The 18197-nt window shown below is 38.9% G+C and overlaps 1 protein-coding gene across 1 annotated transcript in view; it reads left to right on the forward strand.

The window, feature by feature from the left end:
* The window catches only part of LOC109401374 (dual specificity tyrosine-phosphorylation-regulated kinase 4), a gene marked incomplete in the record, with an annotated part of 426866 nt that overhangs the window by 292207 nt on the left and 116462 nt on the right, over nucleotides 1–18197 (forward strand). The window contains 1 exon segment of the mRNA XM_062851247.1: nucleotides 17899–18157. Coding sequence (XP_062707231.1) covers nucleotides 17899–18157 — 259 coding nt within the window.

Below are 18197 nucleotides of genomic sequence, written 5' to 3' on the forward strand. Positions count from 1 at the left end.
GAATTCTCTTGAAGATTCTTATGGATTCTCGAGGAACTTCTGGAGAAATCCTAATAGGCTTCCTTAGACAAATCTTCGGAAAGATCTGCGAAAAACTCTGGACGTAGCTCTGTTTGAAATGCAAACGGGGTTCTGGTGTGAATTTCAAAAAAAAAATGGTAATACTTTTAGAAAGAACCTCTGTTTTAGAGTTTTTTTTTTAATTAGAGGAGAAGACCCAGATGAATTCCTAGAGGAAATTTAAAAAAAAACTAAAAAAAAAAGTCTTTCCGAATCTTAATATTAACAAATATTTGATTCTTCTGGAAGCTATCTTGAAGCATTCACGGAATGTGTTGTTTCCTGAATTGTTTTATTTCTTCATATTATTGCTGATCTAAAATTCCCGAGAAGTTGTGGTAGTCATATTTGTATCGTATTTCAAATAAACACTGCTCCATTATTTCCACCACCGAAAAATTAGGAGTCTGTTAGTTTTATCAACAAAATTTAAACGTATGCATACATTTATTTGCTCAACATCACATTTAAGACAAGACATAATCAACAATAGTACGCCACAATACTCGTTTTGTGGCCGCCGCTTTTAATCCTCGGTCTCGCCCAATGCTCGCCAAGTCACGCTCCACCTGGTCCGCTCATCGTGCTCTCTGCGCTCCACGCCTTCTTGTGCCAACCTGATCAGTTGTAAACACCAGCTTTGCAGGGTTGTTATCCGGCATTCTTGCAACATGCCCTGCCCACCGTATCCTTCCGGCTTTGGCCACCTTCTGGATGCTGGGTTCGCCGTAAAGTGCAGCGAGCTCGTGGTTCATCCTTCTCCGCCACACACCGTTCTCCTGCACGCCACCGAAGATCGTCCTTAACACGCGTCGCTCGAAAACTCCGAGTGCTTGCAGGTCCTCCTTAAGCATGGTCCATGTCTCGTGCCCGTAGAGGACCACCGGTCTTAGGGGCTGTCCATAAACCACGTGGTCATTTTTTTGGGACTTCTCAACCCCCCCCCCTCCCCCTGCGTGGTCATTAGTCCATACAATTTTTTTTTCTTCCATACAAAATGGTCATTGGCCGCACCCCCCCCTCATGACCACGTGGTTTATGGACAGCCCCTTATTAGCGTTTTGTACATGGTGCATTTGGTGCGTGGATGAATCTTTTTCGACCGCAGTTTCTTCTGGAGCCCGTAGTAGGCCCGACTTCCGCCGATGATGCGCCTCCCAATTTCATGGCTCACATTGTTGTCAGCCGTCAGTAAGGATCCGAGGTAGACAAATTTCTCCACCACTTCGAAAGTATCCCCGTCTATCGTGACATTACTGCCCAGACGGATCCGGTCGTGTTCGGTTCCGCCTACCAGCATGTACTTTGTTTATGAGGCATTAGGGCAGTTCAGACTTTACACATGTAAAAAATCCAAAGTTCCCATATGTTCAATACAATCTTTGGTGCAAAACTAGAGTCCTGTCAAATTTTCAGCTATTTCGGTGGTGATTTAATGGTGGCCCAAGAGCAAAATAGGTTTATATGGGAATTACTATGGAGAATTTTCGAAAAAGGTTCTCCTCGCTGTAGAGCATTACCACATGGATGAAGTCATAGGGTCAATGCCGAATTGAATTCTTCAGATCTCAATGATGAATGTTGCCGAAGAACGGAACTTATTTCGACAATCGGGTAAAAAGTTATTAAACAAATTCTCACTCGCATGCGCATCTTTATACACGATGTCCTGCAAGGTGTGCAAGAAGGTAACACGCATACTATGATTGCGTGCCAAGCGTCTCGATCAGCTGTGGTCTGCTGTTCAAGCATGCATGGATGAATATTTATTAATAACTTCTGTTTCGTGAGTCGAAACGAGATATGGCCTTCGGCAACATTCATCATTGAGGTATGAAGAATTCAATTTAACTTTGACCCTATGACTTCATCCATGTGTTAATGCTCTACAGCGAGGAGAACCTTTTTTGCAAATTCTTCATAGCAATTCCCATATAAACCTACTTTGCTTTTGGGCCACCATTAAATCACTACCGAAATGGCTGAAAATTTTACAGGACTCTAGTTTTGCACCAAGGATTGTAATGAACATATGGGAGCTTTGAATTTTTGACATGTATAAAGTCTGAACTGCCCTAATGAGGCATTCACCACCAGTCCGACCTTTGCTGCTTCGCGTTTCAGGTGGGTGTACACAGCTCTGCCACCGTTCCAAATGTTTTGGAAATAATGTCCATGTCGTCCGCAAAGTACACACATTGTCCGGATTTTATGAAAATCGTTCCCCGGCTGTTGAGCCCGGCTCGTCGCATCACACCTTCCAGGGCGATGTTGAAGAGTAGGCATGAGAGTCCGTCACCTTGTCGCGTCCAGGTGCTGATCGAAGTGCTGCTTCCACCTTTCGATCACCTCACGTCCGTCCGTCAAGAGGCCTCCGTCTTAATCCCTGCATATTTCGGCTCGCGGCACGAAGCCATTGCGGGATGCGTTGAGCTTCTGATAGAATTTCCGTGTTTCTTGGGAACGGCACACCAGTTCCATTTCTTCACACTCCGCTTCTTCCAGGCGGCGCTTTTTGTCCCGAAACAGGCGGGTCTGCTGTTTCTGCTAAAATATTTAAACGTGTTTAACCTGAAATTGTTCCAAAATTTGAATTAATGGTTTGAATCAACAATATCAACATAATTTTTCGGCTTCAAACGTCTTCAAAAGTCTTCATATAACTTGAAATGTCTTCAAGACATATTCACAAAAATAAATGTCTTTACAGAAGTTCAAATGTCTTCAAATTGAAAACATGTCTCCACATCTGACATCCTTGTTTATAAGGGAAGTAAAGCGTGGGTCCCGAGATAAAATTGCCCCGTAGAATTATAGAATTAAACAAATGCAATGATAAAGTAATCCAAAATCGAACAGATGACCCAAATAGCAAACTCATTTCACTTGTAGATTAAGCAATGAGCCGTCATCGCTTGGCGGTAAATTACTGTTCAGACACAATCTTCCCATGCAGAGGGGCACTGACTGCATGATAGATCATTAGTCACCGCTTTGTCAGATTCAAGCATCAATAGCGTCTATTGAGATAACAAAGGAATGCGTTCTCCGCTCTACTATGGTAGTGTATCAGTAATCGCTACCACTTATATGTGCGTCGTAAATTAAGGCATTCATCGCTTCCTGGTAGATATGTCTGGTACCGTAAATGGTCAGTTCTCCAAATTTACGATCTAGATAGAACGCTAGCTTGTTTATGTTCCAAATTAATATCAATTATTCCCGTCGACTCCACTAATCTGACCCGCATTCACTACCTATAGCATGCCCTATGCCACAAAGCTCATAAAGACGTTACGCAACAGCTAGCCCCGCCGACGACAGCCTACTCACGAAGTGTGCAGCAACTTGGAAAAGTGCAAGTGATCTATGACCTGCAAAAGGTACACTCCATCGGACTCCCTATCCAGTGCCAGTGTTTCAATCTCCACTGCTTAAAATGCAACACAAAGCAGATTTGCCTTCTCTAAGCTCGCCAAGGAGAATGGAGACTCTTATCTGTAAACTAACATACTGGCATACACCGACCGTGAGAAGGGGCGATGCCGGGGTCCAAGCTCGGACTGCGGACATAAACAAATGCCTGGGCTGCTGCCCTTTATGCAAACTTCCTTTATTCGTAAGCTGCCCGGCTCAAACCGTGCAACCCGATAACTCGATGGGTCAGCTGGTCTCGCAGCTTAGGCACAGTGGTTCAAAACGGGGGGAAACTTTGAAGCAAAATAAGTTACACAGCGTAACAAAAATTAACTTTTGGTCTGTCTCAAGAGCAAACATATGTGTCTCTGACAGATTTTGGGCCGCTGAATCAGAATCCGCGATCAGATTTGCTCCAACACGACACAATTTTGAGCTATTGGAAATATTTTTTTTAAGCAATCTAAAGGTTAATTGGTCAATTAACATCTAAATTAAAGACTCATGCAAAACAATTCTTTTCACCAAATCGAATTTGATAGTATTAAGCGATTTATGTTAGGTACGATATTTCCCATACAAGTCACCCTCCAAAAGTTGCATGCAAGTTCTCATACTAACATAAAATGCTTAAATCTATCAAATTTGATTAGGTAAAACGAAATAATTTGCATGAGTCGTTAATTTAGATGTTAATTGAGCAATTACCCTTTTGATTGCTTAAAAAAAATATGTCCATGCTTAATGGCTTGCAGTCAAAAAAGCCCAAAATCGCATGTTTTGCCCTATAAATTGAGGTATAGCTCAAAATTGTGACGTGTTGGAGCAAATCTGAGCCCGGATTCGGATTCAGCGGCCCAAAAGCCTTCGGAGACACATAAGTTTGCTCTTGAGACAAAAAAATGTTGCGCTGTGTTACCTTTCGTATTGCACGTTGAACATTTTTTTCACAATTTGAACCACTGCTCTCCGGGTGGTGACTGATTCTCTCCACCGTTGGACCGTAACCGCGCGCGCGGAGAGTCTAGCTTTATTAGGGGGGCCGATACACCGGCCAGCTGTTTGTGTGTGGGGAACAGCGTGCGCGATAGCGGAAAATGGTCATTTGTGTGAACAACACCAGCAACAACAACGAGCGCACGGATGGAGCTGTGGATAAAGACAGCCAGCGTAGCGGCGGCAGCGTGCTAAATGGTTGTATATGGTAGCTACAAAGGGCTGTTGATTCAATCGTGATAATGTGGGGAAAATTAATCAGAAAGAAAGTGTTAGGTATTCTGGAGAGCATTAAGTTTAGTTTTGTGGGCCTGTCACCGTGGGCCAACTGATGATGTACTCAATTTGTTGTAAGTCACTTGTGGGCTGGGGTAAATCGACAATTTTGTGCACACCTCAAAAATTCACCAATTGTAGCACACTCCGTGCCTTTCTTATTGTGGATTAAGCACCAAATTGGTGTCGGAAGTAACTTCATTGGCTTCTGCTGCCTTTCCTATGCGTTAAACATAACGTCGGAAGTAATCTGATTCTCTATACAGCGCACTACTTCCGACGTTATGTTTAACGCATAGGAAAAGCAGCGGAAGTCAATGAAGTTACTTCAGACACCAATTTAGTGCTTAATCCACAATATGCAGTGTGCAACAATTGGGTGATTTACCCTAGGTATTTGCGAAACAGATGGACGTTAGTTTAAAATAATGAAGACATTTCAGAGGATAAGTTGAGTTTCAATTGGACGAATCCAATATTTCTGTAAGAATATTTTGGACATTTAAATCATTTTGGGTAAACATTAAATTCTTTCATTTTTTCACTTTTAAATAGTTTTCTTTGCTATTTTTATAAATCTGGATCAATTTTCTCAATAGACATAGACCTTCGCTTTTCCTCTTCTTAATGTTATTCACCTTCTTCTATTTTTTTTCTTATTTATTTAATTATTTTCTTCTTTTTGGTGTAACTTTCGAACTAAGACAAAGGCTGATTCTCAGCTTAGTGTTCTATGAGCAATTCCACAATCAGTCAATTTTCTCTGCCATTAGCCATTTTGCATTCAGGTAAGAAGATCAAGACTGAACATGTCATTTTGACATATCATAAATTTTTGCGGCTATACCATATCATCATAAAATTCACGGAGAAGTCGGAAGTCATGATGAATACCAATTGGCATGTTTCGAAGGTATTCTCCGGGATTTTCCGAGACTTTTTTGTAGAATTGGTCTAGCCCCATAAGTTGTTCATATACCATATTTTCAGGTTCAGCTTCTGAAATGAGCTGTAGGTGATTGAATCTAGCTACACGCAGTGATGCATAATTTATCAAACGCCCATTTTCATTCAAAATGGCCAAGTTTGGGACTCTCTAACAATGGTTTGCTTTCGTATGAAAATCGGCGGTTTGTCCGATCAATTATGCACTAAACCCAAGTAACATTCTGATGACCAATTAGACTTGAAGAGGTTTTGAGAACCGCCATAAAACCTAACACCTTTTCTTTTGGTTTTGTAATGCTTATAAGAACCTCTTCAAATCTATTTGACTAAAAAAATATTACTTGGGCAGTAGGGTGGCCCACACTTATAAGAAAAACAAAAAAAAATCGAAAAATACCAAATCTTACCTCCTAAATTACTTGTGTTGGACTCCCAGAAGCTACGTTCAAAATTTGAGCGAAATCGGTTGAACCTCAAAGGGCGCTCAAAACGCTTGAAGTTTGTATGGGAAAACTTGCCTAGGGTATAACCTTTACCTAGGGTTTAACTTTTTTTCACAGCCGTCGAATCACTTTACGGTCTTCGACAAAGTTGTTGGGTCACCTAAAATAATACCAAAGAGTTTGATTATTGAACGCTTACAGCCCCACCTAGCGGCAATACAGTGATAGACATTCGTTTAGCCGTGGTCGTGTGCGGCTCCGTGGTCGTGCGGCTAGGGTCACCAAGCTCTTAGTCGCATCGTGCTGAGGAGCGCGGGTTCGATTCCCGCCGCAGCTGTCAGGAAAAGTTTTCGGCTGTGCCACTGGGCGTTGCATGCTAGTCCGTTGTCTAGTGTCGTGCTTCCTTCAAAGAGCGAAAAGCTCACTGGAAGCATTGAACGTGTCCGTGTCTTTAAATAAATTTCAAAAAAGTGCCAGGAAACTCATACAAAAGATTTTATGATAAAACTTTTTTATCGTAGTGATAGTATATCTAGTACTGTTTTATAAAAATGTGATACATCACACTTACATATACACTGAAACAAAAACGAGGGTAAAAACCCTTCAAATGTCATTTTTTGCCTAGACATTCGTTTAGCCGAATTGCACAATTTTTAGAATGCCTAATTCCATAATAAAAAACTATCAAATTTCGAAAAAATATCCAACAAAGTCATTTTGTATAGTGAGCTGCATTATAGATCGACTTGTAAATCATGAATTAGATCGTTTTTGGAAGTGTTGCCATATTAATTTTGCATGCATCTCATATAAATATGTCATAATATTTTAAATGTTTCTCAATTGAGATTTGATGTAGTTATTTTTATCGGAAGTGTTTCAAAAGAATCTAATGAAAGTTTCATGACCAAAGCAGGTTAAAATTTTGCGAAAAACAACGTTTTTAACAGAAAAAAATAACACAAACCATCAAAAAATCACGTATTTAAGTATTGTTTTGATGAAACATGATGGTTTCTCTTGCATAAATCACAGCGTTTACTACTATTACGTCTTCTAACAGCTCCCAATATCTTCTAGACTGTATTCTGGCTGAAATAATATACATTGGACGGCTCATATTTCGAGAAACGACACCGAAAGTATTCAAATTTCTAGCATGAACTACTTGTTTCATAATTTAGACATTCTTTTCAAATAAATTATGTTAAAAATGAATGTGGTTCACAACTAAGACTCATTTATAATGTATTTCTTCAAATTGAATGAAATAAGCCAATTATTTAACCAAATCTTGCATTTTTGTATGAGCATCTGCTTTTGAATAAATAGGGTAGGTTGCAGTTCTTTCACTTTGCAGTCTCTTCTAACTCATTTAGTAATGGTAGTATCAAACAGGTATACTCCACAGGCATTAGGGCACGTATTTATTTCAATGCAGAACTATTTAATTTAGCTTTTATCAATCCCATTTTAAAGTTTAACCAACCAAAAACCAATATTTTTTCATGACATTTTATGCAATAATTTGAACATTTCTGACAATAACTCTGTGCCATATTTTCAAAACTGCTAATCTAGCTTACGTTTGAGTGTTTATAGAAATCAGTTCTCTTAAATAAACTTGTTTATCGTCGCTTCTCCTTATCGGGACATTTTTTATAATATTTCTCTGAATTTCACAAATAAATAAACTTTTAAGGTCAAATATCTTGCTAACACGTCATAAACTAAATGCCTTGGAGTATATTCTCGAAATATACTCACGAAATTGCAAAAAATCTATTGAAAACCAATTTTTCATTTACCTCGGCTAATGAATGTCTAGGCAAAAAATGAAATTTGAAGGGTTTTTACCCTCGGTTTTGTTTCAGTGTATATGTAAGTTTAATGTATCACATTTTTATAAAACTGTACTAGATATACTATTACTACGATAAAAAAGTTGCATCATAAAATCTTTTGTATGAGTTTCTTGACCTTTTTTTTTATTCTCGGCTAAACGAACGCCTATCACTGTATTCGAAAACTTAATATTTCTACATACATTTGGCCAGGTTTTCCCATACATACTTCAAACGTTTTGAGCGCCCCCTTAGGCTCAACCGATTTTGCTCAAATTTTGAACGTAGCTTATGGGAGTCCAAAACAATTGATTTAGGAGGTAAGACTCGGCATTTTCCGATATTTTGGCTTTTCATGTAAGTGTGGGCCCCCTTATTGGGCAATGTACAGGGGATAGACAAAATGATCGGGACAGGCAAAATTTTCACTTTTCAGAAAATGTTCAATTAGCTGTAACTTTTCGAAAAGTGCATCAAATATTTTCAAATTTATACTGTAAGTTCCTCAACTAGTTGTGTATCAGTGGACAAAATTTGGAAAAGATCGGACAATTCTTCACGAAGTTATAAAGATTATTGGAAAAGGTAAAATTATCCGATAGCCAACTTTGAGCTGTTATATCTCCGGATTCAATGAACCGATTGCAATGAAATTTTGTCCATTTATGACTTATATAATGAACTATGAAAAACCATTGACTTAACTTAATATTCTTAACACGGAAGAAAGTTATAACGATTAGATTATTTTTCTAAAAAATACACCAAATTATCCAAAACATCAACATCGTTTCAAAATTCAAGATGCAAATTATAGTTCATTTAGTTTCCCTCTAATTGACTTATATAAAAATGCGTTTTGAAGGAAAGTAACAACATAGCCGCCAAAAAATTGAAAAAGTAATGGAATGCATATTAAAAATAGACCAATTTACTAAAAAATCGTGAAAAAAATAAAACCGCTATAACTTTTTCGCTTGTTAAAAATTTCAAGTTAAGTTAAATGTTTTCCAGAGTTCATTATATAAGTCATGAATGGTCAAAATTTCATTGCAATCGGTTCATTGAATCCGGAGGTATAACAGCTCAAAGTTGGCTATCGGATAATTTTATCTTTTCCAAAAATCTTTATAACTTCGTGAAGAATTATCCGATCTTTTCCAAATTTTGTCCACTGATACACAACTAGTTGAAGAACTAACAGTAAAAATTTGAGAATATTTGATGCACTTTTCGAAAAGTTACAGCTAGTTGTACATTTTTTGGAAAGTGAAAATTTTGCCTGTCCCGTTCATTTTGTCTATCCCCTGTATGTTGTAATGACATTTTCAGCACTGATGAAGATACTCTATGCTCAATTTCTATTACCAAAAGTTCCTAGATCGACCGGGAATCTAACTCGTCATCCTCATCATGGTCTTTCTCCATATATTGTGACCAGCCTAAAAGTATACAACGTCATATGTACATATGTATGTCCATTGTTAGTTCTATCACAGACAAACAGACGTAGCACTTGCGAAATTCCCATCGACCACGCTTTTAACGATCATTTCAAATTTTCATAGTTGTGGCTTTCACAACCAGAGAGAGGCGCGCACATCGTTTTTTTATGCGTTTGACGTTTAACACTAGCGCCTTCTGTTGACGATATTGCACAACACAGTGATTCGTTCAACTTTTCCACCAGGTGATGGTAGTGTGAACTGGGCGATGGATTTCCATGAAATTCGTTCAAGGTGTTACGTCTGTTTGTCTGTGGTTCTATCACAAACATACAAGTGTAATACGTGGAAATATTTTCGTGAAAATCCACCTAGCAGGCATGTTCATGGTGTCAAAATCTCAATGCATTATGATCGAACTGTATACCTTCAAATATACATATAGGTACTGCATTGGCAAAACTTCAAAATCGATGCACTTCATTGTTCTATATAATCGGTTACTTATGTGATTTAAAAAAAAATAGAGCCTCTCGCGAGAAAAATGCAAAAATAGTTTTTTCCCATATAAACTTTCATACAAACTTGGGATCTCCAGTTAGCCTAGTGCTGAAGGCTATGTAGATCGCCAATCTGGAAACGGCGCGGCGGGTTCGATTCCCGTTCCATTCGGGAAACTTTTCCCGGCTCCCTGGGCATAGTGTATCATTGTGCTTGCCTCACAATATACAAATTCATGCAACGGCAGTCAAGGAAAGCCCTTCAATTAATAACTGTGGATGTGCTCAAAGAACACTAAGTTGAAGCAAGGCAGGTCAAGCCCTAGTGGGGACGTAGAGCCATAAAGAAGAAGATGATGAAGAGGAAGGAGAAGAAGAAGAAGAAGAAGAAGAAGAAGAAGGAGGAGAAGAAGAAGAAGAGAAAGAAGAAGAAGAAGAAGAAGAAGAAGAAGAAGAAGAAACTTTAGCTGAGTTCAGTACCACCAAATGTTAACGGATGGAGCTGAAAATCATGGCATCATTATGAACGAAATACTACTATACTATATATACTCAGCCACGTTAATGCACTACACTAAAACCTCAATTTATGCATGTTATTTTTATGCAGTTTCTATTTATTCACCTGTTTTATGCCCTGCATGAGCATGGAAAGAGGAAAAGCTACTCAGAACCAATATTGTATATAAGAATATTTAATAATGACGGTAACTATTGCAACGGCGGCAGGGGGTGTTTATAGGGATGAGCGAATGCAAGTCACAGGGGAGTTACAGGGGGTCCCAAGGGGTACTAGGAGATCTCAAGGGGGGTTTCGGGGGTCTGAGAGGGTTTTTGAAAGCAATGCAGAGAGTATCAGAGGATTTTCGACAGGGTTTGGAGGCGTTACAGGTACGGTTTTTGGTGTTTCCGAAGGTCTTAGAGGGTGTTTCCAAGTGGGTATTAGACGCATTCGGAGGCGTTAAGCAGGTGTTTTTGGGGGTTAAGATGCGTTACATAGGGTCCGAGGGGATTTTGGAGGCATTTCAGGAAGTTTCAAAGCATTTTTGGCGGGATTCAGAGGCCTTACGGAGGCGTTTTCGGGGGTTTCGGAGGGTCTCAGGTGTGTTACATGGGGTCCGAGGGGGTTTTAGGGGGATTTTAGAGGCATTTAAGGCAGTTTCAGAGCATTTCCGGCGGGATTCAGAGGCCTTACGGAGGAGTCTTCGGGGGTTTCGGAGCGTCTTAGATGCGTTATATGGGGTCCGTGGGGAATTAAGGGGGATTTTAGAATTTGGGAATCAGAGGCGTTACGGAAGCGTTAAGGAGGAGTTTTCGGGGGTTTCGGAGCGTCTCAGGTGCGTTACATTGGGTCCAAGAGGGTTGTAGGGGGATCTTAGAGGCGTTGCAGGAAGTTGCAGAGGATTTTCAGGGGCTCCATCCCAAAATGCTTTGAAACGCCCCTGAAATGCTGTTTGATTTAAAGATGTTCTTGAAACCCCCTGAAACGACCGTGACCTGAAATACCTCGAAACGCCTCTGAAATGCTATCATACCCTTAAAATGCTCCTGAAACCCCTGCAAATTTTCTGAAATTACTCTGAAATGCCGTGAAACGCTCCTCATTCCCCTTGTGGCGCCTATTAAAGGCTCCTTAGATCCCCTGAATTGCCCTGAAATGTCCCTGAAACACTCTAAATTATGCCCCTTAATTTCCCGTAATCTCATGAGAACGCCATCAAAACCTGACAGAACGCCCTTAAAAGGCACCCTAAATCCCTTGAAACAACCCCCTGAAACGCCCCTGAAGTCCCTTGGAACCCCCTTTTCTGTGCTCTCTGGGAACTTTAGGGAAACTCTCTTAGCCCCACCTTAAATGCCCAGGAGCAAGACCTATTCTCACGAACTAGATTTCCTCATTTAAGCCCAAACTTAATTTATGCATACATTTCCCTCATTTTATGCATTTTTAATCTATACACCACCAGCCATGTGCATAATTTGAGGTTTTAGTGTATCATTTTATAGTCAACACGTATATTTCTTTCAACAGTACAATTGGAAGAATAAGGGGTGCTCACAAATTGATATCTTGAGGTCTTAACTAGAACCAACTTGTGAGCACCCCTTATTCTTCCAATTGTACTGTTGAAAGAGTTAATCCAATAGCTAGTGGTTGCGGCCATAATATATACACAATCAACTTGAAAACATTAAAACATGTAAACAAATACTCACCCAAATCAACATCTAAAGCTCTCATTTCAGCTGATCAAAATTGATGAAATTTGGCAAATGGGCATTTTCTTTTAATTACACCGTTCAACACTAAATTTTGTTATGGGATGAGAAAAAAAAAGTTTGTATGGAGAACTTGGGGTGTTCAATTGATATGTGCATTAGAACGCGCTGTGCATATATTTAGGCGTCAGACAACAACGAAACTAACCCAAATACCAAAAACGCATAAATATATGCACGGCACGTTCTAATGCACATATCAATTGAACACCCCAAGTTCTCCATACAAACTTCGGGTTTAAACTGTGAAGGCCCGGTCCAATATTTTTCAAAAATTCTTTCACTATGACATTTCTAGAGTCCCAAACCCTTGTTATTTTTTTTTTTCATCCCATAACACCAAATTTTGTAAAATTTTGTCGAGCAGTGTTATCGTACGAATTGGGTCGAAGAGTCTCAGATTTTCATGAAGCTTTTTCCACAGGCAGGGCTCATGGATATATGAACAAAAAAAAAATTGAGAAACATTCAGGGTCGCCTATTTTCCCGGAAAACTAAGATGGATTTTTTTTGTTTTCCCCTGACACTTCTTACTTTGAAAAATCATAACTCAAGAACGAAGCATCGTAGAAACACTTTTTTTCGTTTTTGAGTTATGGCCAATTTTGTTAAAAAATGTCCAAATGTGCCATATAAGCCTTTTTTGAAAAATCATAACTCAAGAACGAAGCATCGTAGAAACAAAGTTTTTTAATGAAAATGAAAGTAAATTTTCTCAGGAATCAAAAAAAAAATATGAGGTGGAAAAAGTTTTCCACAAAATTTTCCACCGTTGAGAAAATTCATAAAGAAAAACCGGAAAAACTATGTCCGAACTCGTGGAAAATTTTCAAAAAATATTTTTGGGAAAGTAATTTCCCAAGTAACCATGACGCTTTATATAGAGCATTAATTTCGCTTTATAGTGTATTATATGACATGCGATATAAAGTTGTTTTGTCATATAGGCACCATAAAAGTAGGTTTAAAGTCGAAAGTGGCGCTATTATTGTTGATTTAAAGCAAGGTTTACTGTGGTGATTGCTAAAGCATACAAAATGCTTGTACCTTATAGTATGCAATTAAATCGTATGGAATGCATACCTAATGCATCATGTCAAAAAAGAAAAAAAAGTATATTTTTCATTTTTCTATCTATTTTTATCTTCCGATACTCTCACTTTGATGTTTTTTTATTGTATTTCGGGAATTGAACCTAGACTGCTGAAACTGGACCACGATGAAACTCGGACGCGCGAACGCTGTGTGCTACGACACCATGTATTTTGCACCTGGAAAAAAGCGCAACATTAAGTAACGTATACTTAGCTCGTGCCTTATTGAGTTGTGTTTTACGCAACTCTAAAAAAATGTGCTGTGATCTGAATGCCATCAGTTGTGTTACTCTCGAATATAAATTCGTCTGTGTTGATTCTGTTTCCTTTTGTTTTCATACCTGCTCACTTCTACCTAATATACAATAAATAAGAAACCATACAAATAGCGCATTAATTCTTCCTTTTATGAAATCGGAGCGTTAAGTTAAATAAGGAAACCGATACCCCACATAATTTTTGTTCCCTCAGCATCTGATTATTTTCATGTCCCAACCAGAAACCCAAAAACCATACATAATATACATTTTCACACAGCAACATCTGAGCATGATAATCTAAGTGCTCCGCAACAATCCATGGAAATTTTGGTTTGTTTTTCTTTTGTTTTGACTGGTTCTGTTTCTAAATATGTTTTACAGTTCTTTTTTTCGAACTGAGCGATATTTTTCTGTTTACAACGATGGAAGCCTTAGTAAAGGTATATATAAAGTAATAAATGCTTGCATTATTGATTGCTATAAAGCTTTTAACATGGTAATGCAATGAAGCATTTAACAACGGCTCTATAGAACTATACAGAACTGTCAAAATATCGTAATGCTTCAATGCTTTCATAATGTAGATTAAACGCTTCATTACTTGACAGATGTAAAATAAAAGTTATGTTGCATTAGCTAAACTATAATACGATTGAATTAATGTTATGATATAATGCTTGTGGTTACTTGGGTTTATAAGCTTTGATCGCTGAAATTTTTGAAATGTACTTTTTCCTCGTTACTGAGTTATGGTCAATTATGTGAAAATGACCATGTAAGCCTATGGTCATTTTTCACAAAATTTGCCATAACTCAGCAACGAAAATTGTGTGCATTCCAGAAATTTCAGCGATCAAAGCTTATGAAATTACCTTCTCAAAAATATTTTTTTTTTAATTTCCACGAGCTCGGACATAGTTTTTCCGGCTTTTCTTTATGAATTTTCTCAACGGTGAGAAATTTTGTGGAAAACTTTTTCCATTTCATATTTTTTTTGGATTCCTGAGAAAATTTGCTTTCATTTTCATTAAATGTTTCTACGATGCTTCGTGCTTGAGTTATGATTTTTCAAAGAAAAGGCTTTTAAGGCACATTTGGACATTTTACAACAAAATTGGCCATAACTCAAAAACGAAAAAAAAGTGCATTTCAAAAATTTCAGCGATTAAAGCTTATAAAATAACCTTCTCAAAAATATTTTTTCAAAAATTTTCCACGAGTTCGGGCATAGTTTTTCTGGCTTTTCTTTACTAATTTTCCCAACTGTGGAAAACTTTTCCCAGTTCATATTTTTTTGGATTTCTGAGAATTTGCTTTCATTTTCTAAAAAAACTTTGTTTCTACGATGTTCCGTTCTCCAGTTATGATTTTTCAAAGTAAGTAGTGTCAGGGGAAAACAAAAAAAAATCCACCTGAGTTTTCCGGGGAAATAGGCGACCCTGAATTTTCCTCAATTTTTTTTTTGTTCATATATCCATGAGCCCTGCCTGTGGAAAATCTGAGACCCTTCTGCCCAAACCCGTACGGTAATAAAAAAAATCCTCAAATAAGTGTCTGTCATGTATCAAAGCTGTTCACAAAATTGCATCATTAGTTACTTCAGCACTTACAAGGGATACTCAAAATAACTGGGACAAGTAAAATTTTCACTTTTCAAAAAATGTTCAACTAGCTTTAACTTTTCGAAAAGGGCATCAAATATTCTCAAATTTTTACTGTAGAGTAAAGTGGGGCAAAAATTCGAGTGGGGCAAGAGTTTCTTTTGAAGTTTTTGAGCGCAATTCAAATTATTTCTTTCGGGTGTCAAGGTTGTTCGAAACCTTTTCAAAAGAGTTTTTCACTCCAAACATTATGAAAATTGGTCAATGTTTTGAAAAGTTATGACAAAATGTTGATTTTTGATCAAAAAAATGTAGTTTGCGATGGTCCTTCCAACGCATGGATTGGAATTGTAATGAAATCGAACTCGGTCTTTTATTTTGGGGCGTAACTAGGTATATTTTGTAGATGCTTTAGCATGTATAACTTTTGGCAAAAAAGATTTGGAAACCATATTTTACACATAGTGGGGCAAAAGTTCGAGTCATGTGGCAACTTCGTTAAAACCTAAAATTGTGTAAAATGTACATATTATCTCCAAAAATGATGGAATTAGTGAGAAAACGCGATCAAAGTTGAAAAAAATTGTTGTTTTATCTGAATTTGGTGAAAAACTACTAATTTTTGGTGTAGTAAATTTAACTCTGATTTGCGTAAATTCCAGATTAAACTTTAAAGTGTATTCCAGTTCCAACATCAAATATTAATTGGTTTCGATTATTTCTATTACCAAAGTGTCAAAATAGTGTGCTACGGTTAGCGAAATTCCACAAACACTAGATTTGAACTTTTGCCCGGGGCAAGAGTTCGAATAAGACGCACACATACAAAAGGTGTTGTAACTCAAAATTGAAAAGACAGTTTACGTAACTTTGTTCAGCAAAATTTTAGCTCATAGATGGTAGAATAACCACACGGTATTCATTTATTTTTATTTGCTTCGATTTTTTTCAAAAAAATTGAATTTTCAACTAGGGTCGAACATTTGCCCCACCTCACTCTAAGCTCATCAACTAGTTGTGTATCAGTGGTCCAATTTTGGAAAAGATCGGGCCATTCTCCATGAAGTTATAAAGGTCCTTGAGAAAGGTTTAATTATCCGATAGCAAACTTTGAGCTGTTATATCTCCGGATTCAACAAACCAAATGCATTGAAATTTTGATCATTTGTGACTAATATAATGAGCTATTAAAAACTCTTATATGTGATTAATGCCGCATATCATAAACATGTTTGGCCCGATAGATTTTGTATAACGAATCAGGTGCGATGTCTACTCATAAATTAAACATTCATGATTAACAACTTCCTCTCCACGCTCCACCTCAATTCATCTCCATGTAAGCAGGTTAACCACAAAACAACCATGAATGAACCGTGGGGATGAAAACAAATATCGTAAAGAAAAGATTCCAATTTCATTAACAAAACAGTTTCACAATTCACACGCCGCCACACTCCGCTGGCAGGCAGACTGGCTGTCACAACCAGCAGGACGGTAACCGAACAATTTACCAATAAGCCAAACACCACCCATCATACACCACCCCTTGACTAGACCCCGTTGATTTCCGATGAAAAGCTGTGGGGCCCCTCTCGCAACATGGCATGAACGAGCAGTGCTATTGCAGCGGGGTGTAATTGTGCTTTAATTGATTCATTCATTTTCGTTTTCGTTCGTGGTGGCGGTCCATTAGCGACTCGAGTCGATCGGTTTTATGGGGAAGTATATTTCCACTTTCGTAGAAATATGCGTAACTCTTGGTACTTGCAACAGCAGCTGACGACGCTGCTGTTTGTCTGATGGAGTTGCAGCGCGCAGTAGCACGTGCTGATAGAAGCCAGAAGTCGCAATTGCTTCCAAGACGTAGTGCACCACTTGAAGTGCGTTTGCTGACAAGCAATCAATCATCAACAAGCGTTTTAGCGGATGCCTTCTAGGGTGTAGGATTAGTACCATGTTGGGATCTAATAGAGACAACTGCTGTTGCACTTTGTTCTATCGGAACAGACTTGGATGGTTGACTTATGAGGATATGTGCTATGAAGCCTATCTTTGGAGCTACATATTGTCGGGCCGCCACCAAACCGGAGGTCGCACAATCAAGTCGCGACGCGACCCAACTCGCGACGTTTTTGTATCATGTCAAAAGTAGTGCGCATCCTTCCCGTTGTTGTCGGCAACACAGCGCACTAGATGCGAAACAGTTGCGACACTTGTGGACCAAGAAAACGTCATTTTTTTATTGAATGTCTGTCTTGATTCCAACCGGATAGACAATATAATGTGCAATGTGATAGAGGAAATCGCGCTGTTTAGAATGCGAGACTATCATATGAGGACTTCGTGCGATTGATTTCTGCTTCTTCCTGGCCTAACTAACAAATTAAAAAAAAAAATATTGACATGTAAGTAGGTATGCAAGATGCTTCCGATCTGCTACAGCTTAATTTAATCGTACAAAGTTTCTGTTAGCATACCTATACAGTCATTCATTAGCATCTACTGAATCGTTTAAGCTTGCATAAGCGAAACTACATGAAACGTGACTTGAAACGAAAGCGAAAGTGCTCGAATGTCAGAGATCAAGTACGCTACACCGCCTGTCGTTAGGCAACCCTGTACACCACCCACACGCTCAAGCGATCATTTCCGATGCGATGTTCTCCGCTGTTCAACACTTCCATTAATCGAGCTCTTTCTCTCTCTCTCACTCTCCTCTCCCGCCCAGGTTCAGCTAGACAACGACAAGTGTCGTCGTGAGCGGGAACCACACCTGTCGTCCGGATCGCGACTCGATCTTGCCGGCCTATGCATCACTTCCCGGTCCAATACGTCGAGATCCAGCCGAGCAACCATGGTCGATTCACACGGCAACGCCCTGCCGCCGCTCAGCCCGTCCAGCAACAACAACTCGTCCTCGTCGACGGCGGCCAGCGAGAGTGAGCAGCAGCAGCAGCCGCAGAGGCCCGTCCCCCTGACGCCCAGTGGTAAGTGATGTTGGGAGTAAAATTGATAACACAAGTTTAC

Source organism: Aedes albopictus, chromosome 2 (genome assembly GCF_035046485.1).
Source record: "Aedes albopictus strain Foshan chromosome 2, AalbF5, whole genome shotgun sequence".
Taxonomy (NCBI): Eukaryota; Metazoa; Arthropoda; class Insecta; order Diptera; family Culicidae; genus Aedes; species Aedes albopictus.